At 44.0% G+C, this 26,354-nt stretch overlaps 1 protein-coding gene across 1 annotated transcript in view; it reads left to right on the top strand.

Annotated features, from left to right (window-relative positions):
• HECTD3 (HECT domain E3 ubiquitin protein ligase 3) overlaps positions 1–26,354 on the top strand; it is a 623,726-nt gene that overhangs the window by 292,343 nt on the left and 305,029 nt on the right. Inside the window, exons 8-9 of the mRNA XM_069642356.1 lie at positions 8,288–8,453; positions 25,673–25,754. Of these exons, the coding sequence (XP_069498457.1) occupies positions 8,288–8,453; positions 25,673–25,754 (248 nt within the window). The remainder of the gene's footprint in view (positions 1–8,287; positions 8,454–25,672; positions 25,755–26,354) is intronic.

Genomic DNA, 26,354 nt, shown 5'->3' with positions numbered 1-26,354 from the left:
TGATAGACACTGGCCACACAATCTACCACAATCTACATGGCAACAGACATTTAGGCACATGGATGTGTCCTGGGACCAGACGGTCCCAGCTCCAACATCTGCTCACACATACAGACCGCCTCTTAGCCTGCAAAAGCAGCAGCTTTCCCGAGGAAAGGGCATTGCATATGAGGCAATTCCGGCCCTTAAGAGGGCAGGAAGAAGGCCAAAGAACAATGTGGCCAAAGTACAGGAAATAAATCTTGTGCCATGGCCAACTTGATGTCCTAGCCACTTTTAGTAGGCAATTGTAAAATTGCACAAGTATAACATTCAAAACACTGTAGTGTAGGGGAAGCATGGTATCAGAAGTATGGCACTGACACAAAAGATACAATTTGTAAAACCTTTATTAAATTTTCTGGGTTTGGGAAACCTCCTACTTTGCCCTATAACTAGGATGGGAGTAGTCTTGACCATCAAACGATAAGCAAAACAATCCTAGTCGAGTCTGTCAAATCAAAATGGCCTGTGCTAAAAGAAAATACAAATTCCTGCCCTCTCTTGTACAAAGTATATAAAGGAGATATGTATGTAAAGGAAAATTAGTGTTCAGACATAAAGAATAAAAGTGGATGAGTCAGCTTTCCTCCCCACTCAGACAGCCCGGAAGAGGGCAGTCCTTGTAGGCAGTATGACACACTCTGGTACTGGGTTTTAACACATAAAATAGTTCAAAGCGTCAATCGAGGCCCACCTGGCCTTCCACGTTAAAGTCTCTTTTTCCAGCCTTTCAAACAACATTGAACAAAAAGGTCACGTTGGTCCCCCTCTGTCAGGCTCAGACCTTTCACAGCAAAAGGTTCATCAATCCTTGCAGAGGCTCCCTTCCCCAACCTTTTACACCTCAGTATGTTTTCGGATATCGAAGACTTTTGAATGTGCGTGGCTTTTTTTACAGACCTCTGCAGGACCACTTTGGTTTCAAAATTCAACATTCAGTTTTGTATCATTCCCTTCTTGCTGGGTTCATTTTGATTACTTTGCTTTTACAGTTCATTCATTTTATCGCTACAACAAAGTACCTTTCACAGAGACTTTCGAGTGGGCTACTATCTTTCGCCGGACCACTTTGTTACTTAGTGTCGCTGATCTCACAGCAGTCCTTACTTCCAAGTTCATTCATGGGTCTGCCTTTCCTCGCGTCTCATCCACACTCGTGCAGCATTCACTTGCGATATAATGTTGCAGCCTCAATCTTTCCTTAACAGACAACAGTCTCTCAGGTCATTTGCCAACTAACCGGCTGTGTGCGTTTCTGTATTTTCTTTCCAATTTTCCAATGCATGAGTCAAGGTTAGTACCACAGACTTGACCTCGCCTCCCTAACTCTGCTGTTAACACAGAGGATCGCTAGTGTCCCTGAAACACAATGCAGCCTCCTGCTTTGGAATTTGGCCTTCTCCACATATCTTTCGCTGCCTTTTGGAGGCAACATCCTCCTGTAGGGAACTCCTGTGGTCCTTGACCCGTTGCTCTCGTACCTTGGTCTGTCTCTCTGCTCCAGTAGGTTCGCCTTCGCCCCGGAAGTTTTGCTCTTACTCTTGTTCCACCATGCTCAGTCTATCTCTGGGTTTTGCCTTTTATCCGTGTGAGGAGAGCTAATTGAACTCCGGTGTATGCACTTGAAGTCAAGTGCCTGACTTTGCCTGACCTAATTAGTGGGACATGTCCAGTGCGATGTATAAGAGTTGCCTATCTGTCACTCTCTTCCTCTGCCTATTGTTTGTGTAGAAAGGGGGTTGGTGGGGTTTGGACCTCGGATAATCCAGAACAATAGGATGGGTTAGGGGTACAAAAAGGGGGGAATACCGCGTCTCACCATCGGCTGCCTCACTCCCACTCCCCGAAAGCCCCTACCCAGGTGATCCTTCCGCACTGGTCCACATCCAGGAACTGGATCCGAAAGCGATGGCTGTGTCGTGGCTACCTGGATGTTGATGTTAATGTTAAAAGATATGTGTAACGTGCACTATCACCACCAGAGTGGTCCCGTGGCGACTCTGAAAAGGGAAGGGGGCGAGTTAGTGGGTATAAGTGGAAAAAGTGCAAGAGAGCAGTGGTGTGCTGTTGTCAGCATCAGCCCAGTTGACACTGTTCACTGGGCTTGGGTTGTTTTACAGCCAGTAGCCTTTATGTGCTGTTGTGCAAATCTGTGTCGTTTGTTTTGTTGTTGCAGTGTAGTGAAGTTTGTGCGGTTTGTGGTGCAATAGGGTTGTCGTCATGTTTGGTTAGAGTTTGAGAGATGTATGCACAGGGGTGAAATTGTTAGTGGGTTGTTTATGGGCATCGCTGTCTAGAAGTGATGTGTTAAATTTCCACATTCTTTCTAGGTGTGGCGCGTGAATGGCTCTGCATTTCTATCCAGATCCGGCACTGGCCTATATTCGCAATCCCTTCCATATAAGACGCCCACCAAAATTCACAACTGTGTCCAGATTCGGCCCCTGGCCATCTTTGAAACCTGTCTATATGTGGGGCAACAGAGAGTATAAGTGCACAGAGTCAACGACTACCCCTCTCTTTGATGCCTAGAAGGTATAGACAGGCTATAGAAGGCCAGTTTTAATTATGAACTAGCCAAAAAATCACAGATAAACAAAATAGTTAAAACAAAATGTATTCATAATCAGAAATCATGTTAAAAACCAAGCAAACGGGACTAGACCATTAGTCTTAGACACATTAAAGAAGCAAACATTTCTGTGTATGGTGTGATTAGTAACAACAAAAGTGAGATTGCATGTACTGTTAGACCATTAACAGTACGTAACTACTGTCGACACATACAGGTAGGTGTTTCTGGTTCGGAGTACATTTTAACATCAGAATCACAGTGTGATACAGGTTATACAATGTTCCGAACTGTCGTCAGGACAATATAGAATGTTGTTAACTAGGAGGCCTGTTGCAGGAGAGTGTTCTATTCATCTAGTAAATTCAGGTGGCATCTTGAGATGAAGTATTTGGATGTTGTCTCTCATACAAACAAAACAACCCTTTATTCTTGGGGCCTGAAAGGTAGCTGAGATGACAGGGACAGGGACACTTTGCGAAAGGTTGACTGTGCGTAGTGTAGAGTCCTAGTGCTGGTTTGGCGCTTGATTGTCGATTTTGGCGCAGGCATCGGGTGAACTGCTCGCCCTGAGAAGTCAGTGGCTTAGTATGCGGCGCAAGCAAGTTTTAGCGATTCCATCTAAGTCTGGGCTCGATAGCATTCCCCATGCAGTGCAGACGCGGCGTCGGTCAACAAACGCTACTCTATCCAGATATGGCAGTGTTCGACATTCACAATCCTTTCCAGTTGTTCACGCAGGCTACCGTTCACAATCCTATCCAAGCGTGGCACATATCATCACTCGCAACTATGGCCAGGAGCGGCATCTGCCATCATTTACAACTCCGTCCGGGACCGGCGCACGCCAAAGTCCACAACTCAGTCCAAATGCGGTAACCGCTAACATTCACAATTCCATCCAAGTATGGCCCTTGGTAGCGTTCATGGAGTGGGTGAGGTTGTTGGATGGAGTTGGGAAGGGATGCGAATTCTATTCTCATCGGTTGTAACTTGCGTCTTATTCCATCTAGCGTCATCGCTCTTGTTATTATAGGAGGTTCCCTTAGTCGGTTGTGGGTGTTGTCGGTCTCATCGTAAATTCTGTCAACCTGGTTGTTTCCTGTTTGATTGTTTAGTTGTTTCAGTTTGATTCTGCAGTGTTGATGAGCCAGGTTTCTAGTAGTTTTCTGAATTGTAGGTGGTCTTTGGTGTTTATTATTTATTTCGGGATGTTGTTCCAGGTTTTTGCGGCCAGGTGGGAGAAAGAGGAGCCCTCTAGTTTTTTCTTGACGTATGGTTTTGGTTCCAGGCGGATTTCATTGCTTGATCTTAGGAGTCTTGTTGGTTTATAGATTATTTTCTTTTGTCGGAATAGAGCTCCCTGTCCGCTGATTGCCCTGTCTGTTATGCACATTGTGCAATGTTTGACTGGGAGCCAATGTAGTATCTTTTAGTGCTGGAGTGCTGTGGTCTCTTCTGGATAGTTTGAGGAAGAGTCTAGCTGCTGCATTTTGGATGTGTTGTAGTTTCTTCAGGAGGTATTCTGGCATCCTGAGGTAGAGGCTTTTTGCGTAGTGGATTCTTGTCATGATTGCGACGATTGTGAGTGTTTTGTGGGTGAAGGCGAGGAAATGTAACCACCTTGTTGTGTGAAGGAGGAAGACGCATTTCTTGATTATTGCATTTATATGTGGTTCTAAGGTTAGGGTGTTGTCCATCAGGACTTTCTTTATTATTATTTTTACTACCTTAGATGGTGTGGGCACGGTTCCCATTTCCGCTGGCCAGGGAAAGTAGGTATTGTTCTCTTGGTTTTTGGATATAATCATGATTTCTGTCTTTCTTGGGTTGATTTTCAAGTTGTTGGATGACAATTCCCTAAGGACTGGTGGATGACACTCTCTTTGGTTTCTCACAGTAAGAAAATATCTGCTGCCCCCAATCCATCCTGGACACATTTTAACCGAAAAGAAAAAGCTACAACGTTTCCTAACCGCACATGTTGTGTGCAGTTGTTAAACTACAAGAAATCCATAAAGAGAAGCATAGTCTTTCAGCACCGCTAGTCTTATGGACTGATTAGTCTTCCCATACAAATTAGTGCAACGTAGGGGGAGTTAAGCAGAAGGCTTTACTTGCCTCCAAAAAGTAAGGTCAGAAATCAAAACAAGGTAAAAAGAGAGTTTCACATAGAAGTCTATGGGAAGAAAGCAGCAAAAAGAAAATCTTTCCTCTAAGGGATATGCCAGCTTTGATTGAAAACGATGGCAATGATGGCTCAAGGAAGACAGAGGCACCCGACCAAGCAGATGCAGGCCGCTTGATGGTCAGAGGTGAGGCCAACAAGCAGAAAATGGTCCTGCAAATGAAAAACGCAGAGCTGACCCAGGACGGTCAAAACTAACATGAGAGGCGGGATAGTGGAGGCCTAGTACCCTTCTGGCGACGGCAGCTTTTTACACCAGCGTGCCCGACCAAGTCAGTAAAATGGGAAGACTGTGGTAAAATGACCAAGTGACTGTCCCAGCACAGAGTTTCCAGTACAGAAACTTTAGGCCAAGCAGAGGGGGAGAGGGAGGTGAGGACAGCCCATAAAAGCCATCAAGCTGCCAAAAACTGAAAGATTGTGGGACCCACGCCCACCTGATATGGCCAAACTTGATCCCAAAATTTTAGCAGCAGATTCTAGGCGCTAAATCCTCTACCAGGTAAGCAAACCTATATTTAACAGAACTCTAGCAGAAGTGAGGCCAGGGTCATGGTCTCTCCTAGATACACCCATCCAATCAAGGGCTGAAACAAACCAGCCCTCCAATCACACAACCAAACAAAGGTTTTGGTGGACATCAATCGGATTGGTCCAAAAACTCATCAACTATTTAGGTCCAATGGCATGTCTATGACTTGGTACTGGCCTAAAGGCAAAACCATAATAGAAGGTGCAGGTGAAGACTTGCTCTCCAACCTTGACTCCAACACTCCGTGTGTTCTCATTTTGCTCGATCTCTCTTCTGCCTTTGATACTGTCAACCATGCCATCCTGCTCAACCGTCTCTGTGATAACCTGGGTATCACTGGTCAGGCCCTGGCGTGGCTGACCTCTTTCCTCTCCAATCGACCCTCCCAGGTCCAACTGGGGTCCTTCCTCTCTGACATCTTTTTCTCTACCTGTGGTGTCCCCTAGGGATCTAACCTCTCCCTGGCTGTCCAACCAGTATCTGGCACTCCTTGCCCACCGCATCACCGCTCTCTGCCCCAACTTTCAGTGCTATGCGGATGATGCCCAGCTCATTTTCAGGCTACCCTCAGCCTCCTCCTCTCCTTCCCTCATCTCTGACTGCCTGTCTGCTATCCAGGAATGGTGTGCCGCCAATGACCTCTGCCTTAATGCTAGCAAGACTGAGATTCTACTCATCGGCACACCCACTCCCTCCTCGGGGTCATCTTCGACTCCACACTCTCCTTCTCTCCCCACATTTCTGATGTCTCCAAGAAGTCACACTACCTGCTGCACCTCCTCAGAGGTATTCTTCCTTTCCTCTCCTTCCCCCAGAAGCTCACTGTCTCCAGAGCCCTGGTTCTCCCTAAGCTGGACTACTGTAACAGCCTCTATCTAAATCTTCCTGCCTCTACTCTCCGCCCTCTGCAACTCATCCAGAACAGGACTGCGAGACTTGTCCTTGGCCTCAAGCCCAGGGACCGTATCTCTCCAGGATTGAAATCTCTACACTGGCTCCCAGTGGCTGCGAGGATCAAGTTCAAAACCCTCTGCATTGTACACAAGGCCTTCTGGGGCCTGGGGCCAAAATACCTTCAACTCTCTCTTCCTAGATATCTTCCTTCTCGAGCTCTTCGCTCATCCGCCTCCAACTCCCTCAGGATCAGCCGCTTCACCAAGCAACGATTTGGGGGTAGATCTCTCTCCGCGGCAGGGGCCTCCCTCTGGAACAGCCTTCCTGCCTCCCTGAAACTTGAGGAGAACCATCTCCGGTTCCGGAAGCACCTCAAAACCTTCCTATTTGCTTCTGCTTTCTCTCCCCCTCTCCACTGCTAAATTCCTGGCTGAAATTGCACTGAATCTGCAACTGGGCCACTCTCACCGATCTCGGTCCCTGGCCCTGCCACTCTCCCCCTGCACTGCCTCCCTGGCAACTCCTGCACTGCGGGACTGTCTCTGTATCCCTACAGCCCCCCTTCCCAGCACTTATTCTGCACTTACCTTGCACTTGCCACCAGCTGGCCCTTATTTATCTTGTTATTCACTACCCCTGTACTGCACTTTCCCCTCTTCCATTTCCCCTTGCACTTTTCCCTTCCCATCCACCCATGCACTTGCGCGATCTGAATGACACCAGGCCTAGTAGGATCGTTGTCTGTCTTCCCTTTTTTTTTCCCCCTCCCTGCCTCGTCGCGCCTTGAAACACTTGTGTATAGGCGCGTTACAAATATCATATCATATCAGGGTGGGTGCCCTAGTGAACCCATACATACACAAAGGCCATTGCAGGTCTTGCTTGTGGTTTCCCCAAACAGAGGGATGGTTTAAAGGACTAAAAATACAATTGGTATATTGGGCAACTAATGCTGTAAATCAGCCTATACCATGGGGGAAACTAAAATTATATTACAGCTGCCCTCAGCCTACTCCCTAAAACAAAGGTACGGTGACTTTAAGCACCTCATGGCCAAAATAGGGTGCTTAGAAAGGTCCCTTTTCTTTGGAGCCATGTAGCATTCTATAGGACATATATTCTGAAATTAGGCGGCAGTGGGATGGGGACTTTTGTAGAAGTCCCTCTGACCACAAAAGCAGGTCAGAGATCCTAAAAGCCAAAAGGGGGAAGAATCAAAAAGTCTAGTGGTCCCCGAAAAGGATCCACAGAACCCCTCAAAATGGAATTTTGCCCGAATAGTTGGCATTAAAATGTCCCAGCTGTTGTGTTGATTGTAGAAAACCTATTTGCGAGTTTATTACTTCCCTTTTGTAACATGGATCATTTTTCTAATTTGGCTTGCTGAAAATAGAGGTAGAGAAGCTTTGAGCAATGTTTACTACTACGAGATTCCCTGTTAGAAGCTTGTACCTCTCCAACCCCGCCTTCCGCTGGCGCTGTGCCTGGGCCCGTAAGTTCTGAAGCTCTCTTTAAAGCTGGAAGGGAGTCTCTCAGGCTCAAGACCATTAAACTGGACATAAGAAGGCACCAGCTGGCAGCAGATGGAAAGGCCAGAGTCCAGGATGTAAAGGGACTGGTATTACAAATAAGTCTTTGACTGGATAATACAGAAATGTAGAAACGGAGGGCTGATGCCTTCTAGTAATTAAAAAGTTATAATTATGTTTTTCTTAGCCTCACTTGAGGTCACTTTAAAAGTCTCCCTGACAATGTCTATCCGGAGAAAATCATTAACGCACATTAGCATCTTCAACACACCTAACTGTTTATATGTAATCCATGGCAATCCCAAGGAGTTAGTGTAATAAATAATTTCTCTTCTGCTCCAACATGTGAATACAGTCACATTACTAAGGTTGTACTCATAAAGGCAACAATGGTGATAGCCTTCAACATGTGGTCATTAAGTAGAGCACCATAGAAGAGATTAATTATGTCATGGGACATATGTAAGAAGTTTAATAAGTTAACATCTAATGGTCTCTCGCATCTCATCTTATTCTCTGTTTCCCTGCAGATGAAGGCATTGACGTCCGCATCAGAGGAATCAAAATAAAGTCTTTCCGGGAGCGAGATTCGGGGCTCAGTGTGGATATGTTCCTACCAGCTGACTTAGTACGCTACCCTCGACTGGAGGGCACAGACCCCGAACTCCTGTATCGACGGACCATCATCCTGCAGAGGTACAGACTGCCTGCAGAGAGACGGATGGGCTCTGCAGGCACCTGAGCTTTTACATTTCTGTCTGCTATTCCTGAATCTGAATTATTGTACATTGCTTTTTCTTTTTCGTTAAAAAAACATACAAAACTTACTAGAAGTTCCTTATTTTATGGAATTCTAATGGCACAGTAGTCCAGATTTCATGAGTACAGGCCCTTTAGGTGGCAGTGGTTTGGGGGGGGGGTTGGAGCCCCACTTGGTCTTTCATTTGTTGCAAGTGATGTGTACTTTCAGAGATCACTACTCCTCCTGAATCGTCTTAATGAGAACACACCTCGATCAACATAGATCATGTGAATCTGGTCCAAATGAGGCCTACACCAGGAAACAGTAACAGTTTTCGGTAATAGCAAATGCTGTTTACTCACGTATCTGCTCTGCTGTGTACTCTTGGAGTAACTCAACTCTCTGACCTTTACATGCTGGTGTAGAGCTTCGTTCTTCTTCTTAACAATATGCCCAAGCAACTGCACATATCAGTTTTTACCAATTGAGGGCTTAAAAAAAATTCAGGATGCAAAAAAACTCCTTCAGGAGGACGGACACCTCCAAATTGTAGGATTAAAACCGCAAGAGAGAGGACCAGGGCCCGGACAAATCCTAAATACCCTTGCACTAAAGGGGCATGCCAAAGGGCATCCAGCCATTACTAAAAAGGACTGGGGGCAAAAGGTCAGATGACCATCCATTATGGTTGACCTCTAGAACTTCCACTTGGCCGAAGTCACCCTGATGGGTAGTGATGGGCCTGTTCCAGGGACCTATACTCACCCATACCAGTTAGGATCAATATGGTGAGCTGCTGCTGTTGGCTCAAAAAGAGTCCATGTTTTCAAAACAGCCTTTTTAAGCCTAACTCATGGTCACCGTGAACAGAAAAAGCCCTAAAACACAAAAAGTTCAAGAGCACGATAAAATATAATTTTTTTGTTTACCCCAAAGGCTATAAAAAAAGTACATTGCGCTACCAATGCTGTATACTGACTTGCACCCCATTTGAAGCCGAAACTAAAGTATAACTGCCACCAACGTATTCCTTAAAACCTGCAACGGTTGATGGAATCACCCGAAGGTCAAAAGTGAGGAGCCTGAGAGACATTCCTTGGGCGAAGGCGATTTAGGGGGTGGCCCAAATCCATATTGCTTTAATAAGGTTTAAAGGTTTGTAGTGACAAGTCCCTCTGGTCAATGATCCTAGAAACACAAGGGGGGGGGACAAAACATTGGGGGGTCCTGAAAAGTTATCCTAGAATCCCAAAAAGGGTTTTCTGACTGAACATTGCGTGCCATATGTGGATCAGTGGAGACCAGTCCAGTTTTCCTCATTCTCTACTGAAGGACTTTACATTGCAAGTAATGCCCCATGTTTGTATTATAGATTTGTACTGTGAATCCCTTCAAGGAACCTTGGCTGGAAATGCAAGAATATGATAAGGCACACCAATTCCTCTTCCCTAGATGTGTTCCTTGCCGCACTTGGGGACCTTCTCATATATGAATGCCCTGTGCTTATAGCTGTCTTGTTGCTTGAAAGGCATTCATGAGGAGTTTGTTTTAGCAGAGGTTTGGTGATATGAAAGATTTATGGATTTCTAATGAAGGGATGTTTGGTCACCACCCTGGAGGCAGCAGCCCAGGAAGCTATGGGTCCACAGTTTACATTTAGACTCTTCTTAGGGAATCTAATCCAGGATGGAATGCTGCATTTAACTCTTCCCATCCAGTTGTGGCGTCATCCTTGCTGGTGTTCTTGTTTGGGAGTGATTGCAAAGCCTCATGTTTGCAGTAGTGACCTTAATACACCTTGGTACAGGACACCATAGGGATAACCAAAGGCACTGTTGGTCTGATTTGAGATTCAATCTGGGCCACAGAAAATGGTGACAAAATATGGAGTAAAGGGCAATCTCCACCTTAACCCATCAGATAGTAAAGAATCCTAGATTGGGGTTTGGATCAAGTCTGTCCACTGAAGAATGGGAATGCCAGAATCCTCAAGTGATCAGTGTATACTGCAAACCAGTGGCCTCTGGTTAAAGGGAAATGGGAACCATACGGCATACCTCTGACCAGTCCATGCACAAAACAACTCCCTACGATATTTGTTCACGTCGAACTCTCAATGAAAATTCTTTGCCAGGTGATCATCTCTTTTGCTTCCGTCCACCATGGGGTTCCAATGCATTTGAAACAAAAGTTGAGCAATCCTCTTATCACAGGCTCAGATTCTCTGGAATCTATTCTCGCCAGATAGTACCTATTCATGGAATGATTCTTGCAGAGAAAGGATATGGCAAAGAACTCTTCCGGGGTCACCACGGGGAGCATTTTGGCTTAACTGCATAAACCTAGATTTCAAGGTGCCTACAGGGCCTACTCACTGTCTAAGCCCTTGCAGAAGGCACTTCTCTATCTTATACCATATCTGTACATAAGGACATGTGCAGATTTGACCTCTGCAAGTGCAGGAGGAAAAAAACAGAAAATTGTCCTTCTCGGCCTACACTCCAAGACTCTGGAATCTCCTCCCAGTCAACATCAGTCTTGCCCCATTGATTTTACAGTTCAGGAAAGAGTTCAAAGCAGTCTTCTTCGAGGAATGGACTTTCCCAACACCTAGGTCCATCCAATCTTCAATCCCAGCCATGCCTTATACTGGGTGATCTGCTCCGACCTGTTTCCTCACCTGGTTGCTTGTCGATCCATTGCTGCCTAATTTCCTGCCCTCCCTCTCACCTGTTAGCTCCCCGCTTCCTTGTTTCCCAGGTCCCCTTATTGGGTTGTCCCCCCACCCCTATAATTGTAAACCGCTCCGTTGCTTCCCGGAGATAGCACCGTAATCAATAAATACCTTAATTCTGTAGCCATCATTTTCCTATCACTTTTCCCTCTCTTGTAAGGCAAATGCTGCAGGATTGCTCCTAAGACTGACGTTCTGTTTCTGGTTGGAACGTCATAATCTCAATATAAATGCTGCTGCTGTATCTGATTGTCTTCAGAGTCATGAGAAAGTGCAAAGGAAGCCTTATCATATCTCCTGCTTCCTACGCTCATCTGGTAGCCCCAAAATATCTGATGCAAAACAAAAGCTTTTGGAGCTGAATGTTAGAGCTCGCCCAGCAGGAAGCAATGTTTTTATATTCTTTTTGGAAGTGGACAAATGAAACACTGGTCTGTATAAAATTAAAAACCTCAAACCTTTCAACTACCACCTCCCAAAGCACTTAAGATTATCATATCCCCTCATATCTTTACCATGCTCCATGAGGCAACGCGCGGTGTATCATAGACTTCCCTGAAGGGTTTCTACTAGAAGGCGGCACACACTTTTGTGGCTAGGATATTTCGCTACCAGTACAAACGACCAATCTTTAGCCTCTTCACTGCGAGTTTTGCAGCAAGTATGATTTCAGTAGCAGCTTTAATGTGGTGCAGAGGGCTTCCCCATTTAAACCTATTGGAATGACTGCTTGGTACGAGCATGTTACAAACCTGTTCCACATTAAGGCTCTGGTCACTTGCTCAAATGAGTGGCACCTCTCTTTTTAATTTTCTCTGTGTTGGTCAATGGGACAAGTCCTCCTGGCTACCTTTACAGTGCTTCTTGTTCATAGGGTCAGAGATGGACACAGGGAAATGGGGTGTGGTGGTCCCATCTTTGCAGGTTTAATATGCTACAGGAACCTTCCTGCCACTTCCAAATGTGTGTCATCACAGTAGAATGTTTTTTTTTCTTAGGCCTCCATATTTTGTAGTTTTCTACTCTTAGTGATTCTCTTTGCCCACCTTTTGGTGCGACAGGTTTACCCTGCTTCCAGTGTCATCTTTCTTGGTTCTTGAGTCAAGGAATTGACCAATTTTCCAGCTCCAGAGGTCTGCACCACCACGGATTATAGGGACTTCAGAAGGCCTTGGTTTTAGACAAGCTCTTTCATCTCCCATTGCCAACAATGGCTGGATCTATCTGCTGAGCTAATGGAGAGTTTATTGTTGAATAAAGCTGGGTATGAAGATGTTCTACAGCTGGTCTGGTGATGGCTTGTGAAGACCACCCTGTAGTGACTCTCACAGTGTTTGTGTGACTGGGACAACTGGCTTCAAACTTGGTGTGTTGAGAGCTAGTCCTAAAGATTAGCCAACCCAAATATCAGCAGGCAGAGCAAGGTCCACACAGTAGGTTTACATATAAATATACTCATTTTTGTAAAGTATAGCATCAATAAATAGTCCTGTTCAACGAGGTACTTTTAAAATAAACAAAGTTATTATAAAAACAGTAATGTCTCTAAAAGACACTTAACACAATTTAAAACAGACAAAACTATTTTATAGGTGAGCAAAATATTCCACTACTTTCAGAGAGTTTAAAAGGAGTTAGAAAGGTTTCTAATGTAGGCATCTTCTTCAAAAATAGAATGTAAATATACAAAAACAACCACCAATCCTAACCACTTCCTGTATCTGTCCAAGTATTCAACACCACGTTATGGGATCTAATACTTTCAAGGATCTTTAGAAATTAGGAATCATTTGCCCATAGAAATGAAAGGCACCAGGTCAATAGGCAGCTCCTGCTCATACAGGTAAGTGTTATCAGAGTTCCTGAAGAGCTACAGAGGAGGCGACTTTTGAGCTAATGGCGATGAAGGACCCCATGGGAGGTGATCCGGATGCAGGTTCAACCACACAGGTCCTTGGAAGAAAGATTGCAGAAATGGAGCTAAACCCTGATGCAGTGAACGCTGCAATCAGCAAGGTGTAAAGAGTGTCAATAGATTGGAAGTCCAAAGACCCCAGAGATGTGACCCATGCTGAGGGAGGAGGTCAAGGGGGCCCATAGGTCTTAGGTGCAAGAGGTCGGTTATGGTATCCAGTTTTGGTTTTAGTCGCAATGCTGTTTCCTCTGTCAAGATATGCAAGCATAGCCACTGAAAGTGGCTTGGCAAAGAAAACACACGTGAAGACCCCACAAAAAGTTGGGCTTGACAGACTAAGCACTGTAAGGGATCCAGAGTAAGACTCGGACACAGTGGCATGTTAAGTTTTAGTTAGACTTTTATTTATCATAAAGGAAAAAGGGTTTTGCAGAAATCCTATTGATCCCTAATACTAAGAGGGGTTTCCCTGCCTCAACAAAACAAAGGATCGTCTGTGTCAGGATGTTAAACCAAAAAGCGTCCTCCGTCCTGTGTCCAAAAACTCGAAACTGATCCTTACAAACTAAACTCAATATGATGTCCAACTCGGGATTTGTGTAAGCTATTCACCTATAGCTTTCTTACAAAGAGCCAAACATAAAGTTTGAAGGTGCAGAAAAGTAAACGAATAAAGTTCCATCATCCACCAGGAATAATAAGGGTCCTCCCTTACCCTATGTTTCTTGTAGTCTTCCACTGTCTATCTGGTACTTTCGGAAAGAGTCAATAATGTTCCAATGCTTCACAGGGGGATGACTCTTGCCCTGCGTTTCTCCTTTCAAAGAATGTTTTATTTCTTAGTTTCAAGGGGGATGACTCCTCCCTAGAGTCTTCCTTAATCAATAGTTTTTTCAAATGATTCAATCTCTCACTCTCTGGATCTCAGTTATCCTTAAAGGGGTATGGTTCTTCCATTTTCCATTCATTGTCTAAGTTCCATAATTTCAAGGAGGGGCTTTGACCCCTAAGCTTTCTCAATCAGTTTCCTACCCCTGGTGGCATCTCTTGCCAAGGTACTTGCAGCTTTATTACTTCTCTCGTTCTCCTCTTACCCCGAATTTACTCTACTGCCAGGGTATCGCACTTGGGTGCGGGTGCCAGACTCAAACACTGCTTGGTTTACTTTCCTGGCAAGGCTTTTTATGTCCTCTCATGGGTGTGAGTCCCAGACCAACTATTTGTCTGTTCACTATCCTGCCGGAGCTTTTCTGTTCTGTTTACTCGCTCTTGCATCCAGGAAATAATGTTTTTCAAGTACTGGGTCACTGCCCCTTTCTTAACAATGTTCGTATTTGTATTAACTATTCAAGTTCCTTTAAATAGGCTCTCTCGTGCTATCAACAGTATGCAGCGTTTGACCTGAAGCGCTCCAGTGTCCAATTAGCTATCACTGGGCTTAACGGTCTTCATTGGCGGCTTTGGCGTGCTTGGCGTCTCAACATCTTCTTTGCTCTCAGCCCTCTGGCTGGGAGTTTGTCCCGTTAGCTGCTTGATTTCCGCTTATCCTCGCCGTTATCGTCCGCCTCCGTGCTGCGTCTTACTGTCTCCACGCCTCTGGTGTCCCAACCAGCATCAGAACAAGTTGGATTCAGCAGCCATCTCCGTCTCTCTCTCGCTTTCCGTTCAGTTGTGTCAGTTTTAAATGTCCCGGCATTGGTTCATATTTTTCAAAGACTTGATTGCAGCATTGACTTGCTGCTTCTAGTCATCCTCATTTCTCCATACCTCTTCCTTGTTTTAAGTACTATACAAGGGGGCTGGGGCAAATAAGATTCTTGGGCATGAAAACCCAGGCATTTTCGATGTATATCACAATAAGCCATACAGGAATGTTGCAAAGACGCATGGGTGTCATTAAGAATTATAGCTGAAGGAATATTCGGATTCAGTATTTTTCTGTCTCCCTGGTGTTTGTCCTCCCCTACTTGATCTTGCCGTAGATAGTGTAAGGTACTCGTGGTGGCAACAGTAAAGACAGACACAAGTGATCACAGTTCAAGGGTGTTTATTAAACTGTATGCACAGTGGAAGACCACCTAATCCAAACCTAAATCTAAGATGGGAGCAAGCTTCGACCATCAAATGAAAAAAGGCCATCTTTGTGGCGTCTTGTCAAATCAAAAAGGGCCTATACTAAAAAACCTATTGCCAAACCTTACAACTACATACAAGAGTGTGGGATAGGAATCATAAGAAAGAAAGGGGTGTTGACAAATATGTCAGGATGCAGTAATCAGTATCTCCCTTACCCACATTTTGAGCATGGGATAGTCTGGCACCTTTGAGCACAGCACACTTCTTGAGCTTCCCAACGCGCAACAACAGTTCCGTTCTTAGCTTGTCCGGAGCTTCCATGGCCAAGTCTCTTTTCACTTGAAAGTCTCTTGCCTTCGAGGGTCAAAAAATAACAAACACAAAGTTTCTTTCCAAAACACGGTGGGTGCTGGCTTCTCACCCTTGGATCACCTTCTTCCGGGGCTTGCATCCACAAACCGTTAATAGCGCTATTAGGACCTTCAGTGGTTGACTTTCTTACTTCTGAGGGCCTGATAGGTTCAAATGTAACAAACAAAAGTTCCTTTCAGATTATACTTGAGGTGAGTATTCTTCACCGCTGGGTCCCCCTCTTCTGGGATCAGACCCCTCTCGAATATTGGCCTCCCTCCCGTCGGATTCACTTTGGCTTTTATTCAGAGATCTCTTTCTTGATTGTATTCACTTGTAGTTGGGGTGATGGCTTGTCACCCCTGGATCCGCCTCTTCTGGGCTCAGAACCTTGTACCTATTACAATCACAAGTTTTAATGTCTTTTTAAACAATGTACTGTTGACTTCCCTTCGTCAGGTTCACTCTTGTCACACATACTGTTCTGTCTTCTTTCTCACTAAACGGGATTCATCTCCCATAGCTTTCACTGGGTTGAAATGAAATGATATTTTATTTATATCGCGCTCGTACACAAGTGTTTCAGAGCGCGACCAGGCAAAAAGTGAGGGGAACATGGGAGAGAAAAAAAAACAAAAAAAAACAGGCCCAGTGATATTTAAGAAAGCGCAAGTGCATGGGAAAGGAAAATGGGGGGAAAGTGCAAGGAAGGGTGGGGGAGTGGAAAGTGGGAAGCAGAGGAGAGAAAACATAAATAAATATTAACAAGAATAAATAATAAATAAGGGATTTAAACCATGGTAGTGTAGCCAGCAAGTGGCAGGTGAAAGTTAGTCAGAAAGGTATATCTGATAAGTGCAGAAGAAACGTGGGAGGGGGACTGTATGGGTACAGATGCAGAACCCTAGTGCAGATGGTGGCCTGGAGGCAGTGCAGGGGGGTGGCAGGGTGAGCAGATACCTGGGCCCGAAAGAACAGAGGGTGGCCAGGTGCACAATGCCATGAGAAGAAACAGATCAACAGGGGAGAAGGGAGGCAAAGGCAGAGGCAAAGAGGAAGGTCTTGAGAAGTTTCCAGAACCAAAGATGTTTTTCCTCAAGTTTCAAGGTGGCCGGGAGGCTGTTCCAAAGGGAGGCACCAGCCTAAGACGGGGATCTACCCCCAGCTCGTTTCTTTGCAAAATGACTAACCCCGAGGGAGTTAGAAGTAGAGGAGCGAAGGGCTCGAGAGGGGAGGTATTTATGGAGGGAAAGTTGAAGGTATTTTGGACCCAGGCCCTAGAAAGCCTTGTGGACAATGCAGAGGGTTTTAAATTTAATCCTTGCATCCACTGGGAGCCAATGAAGGGATTTCAAGGCTGGAGAGATACGATCCCAGGGCTTGAGGCCAAGGACAAGTCTCGCAATCCTGTTCTAGATTAGTTGTAGAGGGTGGAGAGTGGAGGCAGGTAGATTTAGGAAGAGGCTGTTATAGTAATCCAGTCTGGAAAGAACCAGAGCTTGGGAGACAGTGAGCTTTTGAGGGAAGGAGAGGAAAGGTAGAGTACCTCTAAGGAGGTGTAGTAAAAAGTTTGATTTTTTGGAGACATAACAGAGGTGTGCGGTCTACTAACCCCGCCCACCGCCCCTCTCGCAGCTGTCCGTCCCCCCACCCCCTTTCCATTCGATAATAGTCGCTTACCTTGTTTGTTGTCCCCTCAGTTTGACACAGACCCTGAGTGCTTTTCGCGCAGATGGCCCGCTACCCAGCGCGAGGAGGGGGGAGGGGCCATGAGCGGTCTCTTCCTGGTTGCGCGTACCAGCAAGCCTCCTGCTGCTCTGGGTGCCTGCGCTGGTGTCGGAGCCCTGGAATTCTGTTATTGAGCCACAACAGAGAACTGAAAATAAGCGCTTTAAACATGTCGGGCAAGAAAGAACAAACTGTGCCCAGCACACACCCCAATACAAGGATGAGAACAAAAATCATGGATGAAATGCACATGTCAACCCGAAACTTCACAAAAATAAATGACATGGACAGACTATTAAACACTCCTAAACATATGGATTCTGAAGCACTTGATGTAGACAGCGCCACAGGTTATAGTGAGTGAAAGTAAATATGCACGACATATCCATAATCCCAAATGCAGATATCGCTGATTCTCACAATGATAGCAAAGGAAACATCTTGGTCACACAATCTACTGCTATCACAAAAGACAAAATTGTGAGTACTGTGACAGTGTCCAACGCTGTGATTTACACAGCAGAAGGAAAAATCATACAAACTGTACTGCAAGACATTCAGTTAAACACAACTCCTAATAGAACCTCTTCCTGCTCCTCTGCTCTGAAGCCAATGCAGACTCAAAAAGCGAACAACCAGTCTGCCATAACAACGGAATTTAAAGACAAACCTTGGACAACAGGTACTACAGGCGACTATGAAACGAGGGAAAAGGCACGATCATCCACTCCAGGTCTACTGTCACAAAAAGAGAGAGCTATGAATGCCAAGATTCAATGGAAAAACCATTATGAAAGCACAAGGACACCTGAACAGAAGGCTACAAACGTCCTTCCCATCAACGCTTAACGAATGGAGCGTTGATCACTCGATCTGACTGCAATTGAAGCCTTGAAAGAACTACAAGAAAAAAACGGGAAGAACAAAAAAGGACAAGTCAAACTGTTCCTTTGACGAGTAGACCTGAGAAATCCTCGATCCGAACCTTTTATGGTTAACAAAAACCACTCGACGAATGTAGAAACTTTGGGAAACAACCAAATATCTAGGATTGAATCGAGAATATGCACCTGTGCAGCTACTTTAGCAGCGCCCCAAGAGTCTATAGCGACCAATATGAACGACCTACAAAACATGTTAATGGAGGTGACAACCCAAACCAGGATCCCCTATATAAAACTACATGAACAGAACACAGAGACTGCAAGAGAGCATGCAACATTATTAGCCCCAATCTATGCCAAACAAGAGTATAGAAGGACTAACAGCCAAAATTCAAGAACGCCTTAACAAAGAAGCGGAAACCAGCTATATTTGGCAGCGATTACCTGAAATCGCAAGACCAGATAGAACTGATAATATGAATCGAAGGTCTGATCGCCATCTCAACATCATCAAGACCAAATACCCAAATTGAAGTTAAAGAGACAAAAAAAACACTCTGTAATTGGTATACAAACCTTAAACCAGATAAAGAACACAACTCTGACAAATCAAATTGATCCATTAACAGAGAACAAGAATCCCGACCGTGAAATTATGCTAAGTTTGAATCCCCCATCCAGAGAAGCGGCTAAAATGTCATCTTCTCATACGTCTGGACAAATTCCTGAAACCACTGCGCCCAAAGGAAACCAAAAAAAGGGCATCCAAAATTATAGTATTTTCGAACAACATTTAAGCGATTTAACACAAACAAAAGAAGAAAATATAAAAAATCAACCTAAAAAGCATCAGAAAGTTTCCAGAGCATTCCTGAGAAACCTGATGAACAGTTGAAATGAAAATAAAAAAGCGATACAGACCCAGCACCAGGAATCAAAAACTGGCCAAGCCAAAAAGAGTCCAAACGACCAATTAAACCTGCAAGAAAAAAAAAAGACAGTCTCTGAAGGGAAGCAACAAACCATTAAGCCAATACCATCCGCCGGAACCGAAGATAGCGTTGAAGGAAATATAGAATCATTTATGAACCTGTCAACGTACTCGGAACTGGAACTTGAACATTATGAGACTAAAAATTCTGAGAACGCAAATGAACAGGGAGAACAAACAAATACGTCACCAATGATTATATTGCATTGCTACGAAGTCACCAATGAAGGAGCCAAGGTAACTTTAGACCTATCATGTGAAGAGATCACAGATGACGAACTAACTATGGCAAATGGTTCTCTAACTTCAACGCCTTCAGAGACAACCAGGCTTGACCAAAGCACAAATTCAGATGACCAGCCGCATCCAAACCAAAAAAAACAAGCCTGAAAAAAATAATAGACCACAAAAATATCCACAATTTGTAGACCCACTACACAAGTCTCAACGATACTCATTAAGACTAGAAAGCAGATCAAATCGCGGTGGGAAACTGATCATGAACATGACCAACACCCTTTGTTTATTCCGAGCCATACCGAACCTAAGGACCATTACCACCAAAGAATTGAAAATAATCGAATCCATCGACCACAAAAGCTTGGACAAAATTTGGATCCATTGTCATGCAGAAGAAATACTGAGGAAAATTGCATCATGCAAGAAAGATATAAAGTACCTTGGATTTGAATTAACCATTGAAAAATGTGCCGCCCAGCCACAAGAGGACACCTGCAATGAGCATGATCAGGAAAACAGCAAAATGTACTCAGAAATCAGCAGTACCGAGATTCCTGAATATAGCAAGAACTCTGATCGACATAAAATGCGCATCAATGAAAGCGATAACAGCTTCCATAATGCTGACACAGATCAGCATCAATCGAGAGGAGAATGCAGCAGGAGAGGATCTGGCCTAACAACTTTTTGGAGAGACCTTGACTCAACAACTAACACCAACGAATACTACGATAAAACGTCACTATAACAACGAAACACAGACAAACAACTGGTGACATGTTGTTCATGGAACACACGCGGCCATTCGCATCTGTTCCACAAAGACCATGCAGACCTGAATCAAGCCAGTATAATATGTCTCCAAGAGACTTGGCTCATTGAACCTCCTATCTGTGAAGGGTACCTCACACAGACGAATCCAGCTACTGCAAGCATGGCAGGCAGACCATCGGCCGGTCTCATCACTCTAATTAGACAGGAACTGCCTTATGAGGTCATAGAATACACAATAGCTATGCTCAAAACACCATACTTAAAAAGCGAATGTCAGCCACACATAAACAAACCATAACTCACCCATACACTCCTACCAACCATTTGAGTATTATCAACATTTATTGGAACCCAAGAAAACAATAGGATGAGCAGATAATACACAGTCCTCTTTGTAATTGACATCAATACACAGAAATACGAAGGTTTAGATCATATTATATGTGGCGACTTCAATTTCCATATCTTTGCAAAAGGAAACAAACTAGAAGAACATAGTCTCGAACATCGAACCAAGAGATGGTCAGCTGAAATAAGCAACAGGAATTTCGACCGCCTGGATGCAGTAAATAGTGACACATTGTCTCCTACTCCTTCTTGGTCATGTGGAAATAAGAAATCTATAATCTACTACTTTTATGTCACCAAAGGAATTTCAGCAGCTATTAAGGTAGCGGAAAACATACCTAATAAGTTCAGTGATCATTATATTTTGAAGCATTTGTGGGAAATAAATGGTCCCTACCCAAAGAGAATAAACATCCCTCCCATAACGGTGAACGCCAGAATGAATCTGCTTCAAAATCGCCCAACACAAATTAAAAAATCTGACGTAAACACTTAAGAATTCTGATTTAAAAGACAACAATAAAATAAATTATGGATGGCTTCTTAACCAATTTAAATTGACAATTGTCCCGAACGTGCTCCAACATTCCAAGCATAAACATAACTACAACGAATCGATAGCTGCAAAAAAAAAGAAATGCGAAGTGCAGTTAAGAGCCAAATATGAACCAAGAGCAATCAAAAAAATTAAAATGCACAGTGCCAAGCAAAAATCCAAAAATTGGCTAAAGAAACGCAAAAATTATGCAAGACCAAGAAAAAGCCGAAAATATGATGTCTGTACTTAAAAACAACGCCCGACGCCTGTGGGACCTGCTAAAACCGAATACTAATACACAGGTAGCCATGATAGTCGATGTCACGAAGCACGCTTGGACCAGCTATTTCACTGATCTGTATTAAGAAAGATCGTTCCCTCAAGGAAAAATGCTGACCCCAAATGAAACTACATGGAAAGTGACATACAAGCTTAAAGATCTTGAAAATTCGATCCTGAAATTAAATGCATCGCGGGCACCTGGCCCCGATGGATTATCAAATGCAATACTCAAAAAGGACCCAAAAATATGGACTGACTTCTCTGGAGCAAATATCGACCCAATCAACAGCACCAAAAGTATACCAACATCATGGCAATTGACAACAATAATTCCAATATACAAACAAGGTTCAACCAAAGATCCAACAAATTATCGCCCTCTGGCCCTACTGGACCCGTTTGGGAAAATATTTGCAAACCATCTTCTAACAAAATTAAATGCATGGTCAAAGCAGACAAACCACCAAGCAATTCAGCAAACTGGATTCGTTCGAAGAATTGGTACAGGCATAAATCTGCTAACCTTGAATCTACTAAAACATGAAGCGGACAAGTCAAGTACCCAAATATATGTTGCATACGTAGATCTAAGTCTTGCCTTTGACACAATCAACAGAGACCTTTTATGGGAAAAAATGGAGCTATGGGGCTGTCCTATTGACATACTGGCGCCGATAAAACTCCTATACTCGAATACTAAAATACAGGTGAGAATGACAGCAGATGGGATCGTAACGAATAAAATTAAAACATGGCACGGGCTAAAACAAGTATGTCCTCTAGCTGCTGCATTATTTAATCTGTTTACATCTGACTAAATGGAAAGCATCAACACCACTAATATAAATCACCCGAAACTTAACACCACAGCTGTACCATGTCTAATTTATGCTGATGACATCATTTTTCTAGCAAAAACTCCACGAGGTCTTCAGATCGCACTAAACAAAACGATCGAATACATGGACGACAATGAGCTCACCATAAATATAAAAATTTAAAAAAACGTATGACACTAACTCGGAAAACACAAAGGAAACAGAAACCTCCTGTGTTCTATCTTCAAAAACAAAAATTGGAACAAGTCACCACATATAAATAATTAGGAATCTGGATTAACCAATCCATGAGTGAAATTCCCTGGGTACTCCATTTGAAATCAAAAGCCAAATCGTTGGCCAGACAGGGCCTAATTATCCACCGATAATTTGGCAAGTTTTCCGTTAAGCCTGCTCTAGCTTTCTATAAGCAAAAAGTAACAGCCATGTTATCCTATGGAGGAGAATGCTTGATCTACATGGATCAATCAATATGGTCACAACTTTAGTCCATCTATTGGCGGAAAACCCTATCTCTGCCACAATCTACACCCATGTCACGAATACGGTATGAACTGGGTCTCCAATCTCTAAGGTCGATGATCACGTGGAAAACCATGGACACATACAGGAAATTGAACAACGTAGACAACATTCCGACATTAAACATATTGAGGGCATCCCAGCTGGCATCCAACAACACTGCATTGACAAAATGGAGAGCAGCTGCCGAGCCCATATGCTCAGAAAAGAACATATCGCTTGACATGCTGATAAAAAGGCCCCAGCATGCCAAAAAAGCTACTAGCAAGACTTGATTGGATTGACAATGAAAACAATAATTATAAATATAAGCTAAACCTAAAATGTGACGAAGAAACTAGAGCAATGAACCAATTGGCCCATTATCTCAATTTATTTCCTGACCGCCAAATACGCGACACCTTCCTAAAACTTAGGTTAAATATCCTTCCCACTCGACAAATTCTGGGAAAATGGAACAAAAATCTCCATAATAGTACTGATTGCAGATTTTGTAAAACCACCGAAGAAACTATCAGACATGTAATAATGGAATGTGAAGCGCTTAACCAGAAAAGACTGATGTATAGCAAAAGATACAAATCTGCACCCAATCCAATGGAAACCGAAGAACGCTGGAGCTACATATTAATGGGAAACAACAGAAAAATGGTGACCACAATTGTCCATTTCTGGAAAGACATTACTGCTGAGAACTGTTTACGATAAATATTTAAAAAACTATTTTTTTTTCTTTCTTTTTTCATTCAAACCAAAGAACCAACTGTAACAGAATTTTCTATAAATGTATGGTTTAGGATATAAACCAAATGCATTTTTAATTAAAAAAGAATTACAAAAAATAAAGAATTAAGATTTGTGAATGCCACAGGTGAAATTGTTTTGGAAAAAGCTGTAGTGAACCCGACGGAGGGAGGCAAAAACTCGAAGCGTCTGAGCCTGGAAGAGGGGGATCCAGAGGTAAATAGTTATCGCCCAACAACACGTGAATGTAGCAGATGTTCCCTTTTTGAATGCAAGCACTATGTACCCGACGGAGAGGGCCCGACATTCGAGAGGGGTCGGAGTCCTTTACGAGGAGACTCAAGAGTGAAGAACCATCACCCCAGTGCAATCAGAAAGGAACTTTTGTGTATGATTTTGAACCTATCGGGCCCTCAGAAGCAAGAAACCTAACCACTGAAGGTCCCGATATCGCTAGGAACTTTTGTGGATCAACGGGTGAAAAGTCATCACCCAACGTACATACGGAAAGGAACGTTTTGTTTATTTTGAACACATTAGGTCCTCGGAGGCAAGAGACTCTTTGCAGAAAAGAGCCTTAACCTCTGAAGGTCCTGATAGCTGAGAACGGACCTGTTGTCTCGTGCTGGGAAAGCTTGAGAGTGTGCTGTGCTCAGGATTCCAGACCTGTCCCGTGCTCAAAACGTGGTGAAGGGAGACCTCCGGCTACCACATACTGACTTATAATTTCTGAACACTGCTTTCTTTCTTGTGAACCCTATCCCAGATGCTTTTTGTATTTAGTTGTAAGGATTGGCAGTAGTTTTTAATTTTAGTATAGGCCCTTTTATTTGACAAGACACCACTAGGACTGCCTTATTTATTTGATGGTTGTAGCATGCTCCCTACTTGGATTTAGGTTAGATGTTTTCCCAACCTGTATTTACTGTTTAATAAACACCCTTGAACTGTGATCACTTCTGTCTGTCTTTACTGTTGCGACCATCAGTGCCAGTTATTAATTTCCCCAGGTACTTTCATCTTTTATGTAGGTATTTCTATCCCTAAGACCCTTGACCTCTTGCACAGTTATTCATTTCCCACAGGTACCTTGACCTCTTACATGGTTATCCATTTCCCCAGGTCCCTTGATGTCTTACACTATTCCCTGTTGCCCAGGTGTCCTGACCTCCCCAGATCCCTGACCTCTTCCTCATTCCTTCATTTCTCAGATCTCTTGACTGCTTACAAAATTCCCCATTTCCCAGGTGCTTTGACTTCTTACGCACTTATTCATTTCCCCTGGTCACTTGACCTTTCGCAAGAAATGAAACTGCAACAGAGAAAGGATATCCAACACAGAATGTACTTTGTTGTTAAGGGAACGTGTTTCCCGAAGGGCAACATTCACAGTCTTGGAGAGGTCTTTAATGCAAATGAGATTGTCCAAGTTGCGAGGAGGCATAGAACCAAGTTGTGATGCAGAGTGAGGGAAATAACAGGACAATATTGTATAACAATGAGTAACAATTCTCCAAGGTGGTAATGAAAGCAAGGAGCCTCCTGAGGAAACCTGAGATAACAGGCTTAGGGTGTGGCGGATGTCCAGACTAAATGAAGAAATAATAGCATGGAGGTAAAGTAATAAACACTTTAACAGTCTATACTGAATAAAATCTTTGAATTGATTGTAAGAAACACCTGATTAGTAGTGAAGTGGAGAAAAGTAACCTGTTTAAACGAGGTATAGAAAAGCTGCTGCAGACAGCACAGGCTTAGCTGGGACTTCACCTGAGGGCGAAGCCCCAGGTCGGATGATATCACTTTCAGGTGGAGGAAAGCGGGTCAGCAGGGGCATGGGCCAAGTCCAAGGAGACGGGTGAGATGTTGACAGTCCATGAGGGGGACGGGCCGCTTCTCAGCGGACCGGCCGGTAGACTTTCACTCTGCCCAGATGGGAGACAGGCAGACATGCAGCACTTCATGTAAGAAGCGATCGGCCACAAGACACCGCAACAGGCACTGGTCTGGCAGACAGCACAGACCTAGCTGGGACTTCGCCTTGGGCTTTGCACATTTTGGAACGGTATTGGTTACCATCAATGATCAAGTGGCTGGAAGGCATAGATGAAGGCAAAGCAGTTTGATGCCTGTTTATTTTACAGTGCAAGTTATTTGGTTTTTGGAATGGGGTCATCCTAAATGTGCCTTTTTCTCTTTGTTTACAGGTTTGTAAAAATTCAAGACGGTGTCCTCCATCACCTGGTGCCAGCATGGGATCATAATGTGGGAACATTCAATCAGCTAAAGGTGTGTATGGACTGATCCATCATTTTAGAGTGGTGTAGAGACCCCGTATCAGCTGAAGGTGCAAACTTACTGAGCCATCGGGTTATAATTGTGTACGGTTCTATGAACGAAGGCCACTCACAAAAGGCCGACATTGCAGAGGCTCTCCTGCCGAAGGCCAACCTCTGCAAAGCTGCTTCCTCCCTCTCACTCTCCCGTCTACTTTTTGGATGGTTCTCCTTGCATCCACAAACTCAATCCACGGCCGTCTCTTCCTCTCCTGTGCCACTTCTCTACACAGCACTTACCTGTCTCTTGTCTTCCCAGCCCTGTGGGTGTGTGATCCATTGGGGGTGGAAGTGCATCACACTATTTTCCTTCAGTCTTGTTCCAGCGCACTTACATATATTGTGCTTTCCCCTACTGGCCTACGGACTGTAAATGGGTTGTATAAACTCTCCAGCTTAGCTGAAGGTGTGTATGGACTGGCTCGCCAAGTTACAGTGGTGTATGCACTCAGTGTCAGTTGAAAGTGTATATGGACTGAACCATCAGTTTAAAGGTGTGTATAGATGTGGAATTCATCTGAAAGTGTGTATGGACTTTCCTCTCAAATAGAAT

Source organism: Ambystoma mexicanum, chromosome 1q (assembly GCF_040938575.1).
Source record: "Ambystoma mexicanum isolate Mex_15411 chromosome 1q, UKY_AmexF1_1, whole genome shotgun sequence".
Classification (NCBI taxonomy): Eukaryota; Metazoa; Chordata; class Amphibia; order Caudata; family Ambystomatidae; genus Ambystoma; species Ambystoma mexicanum.
Note: the sequence above shows the minus strand (reverse complement) of the source record. Positions and strands in the feature narration are given on the sequence as shown.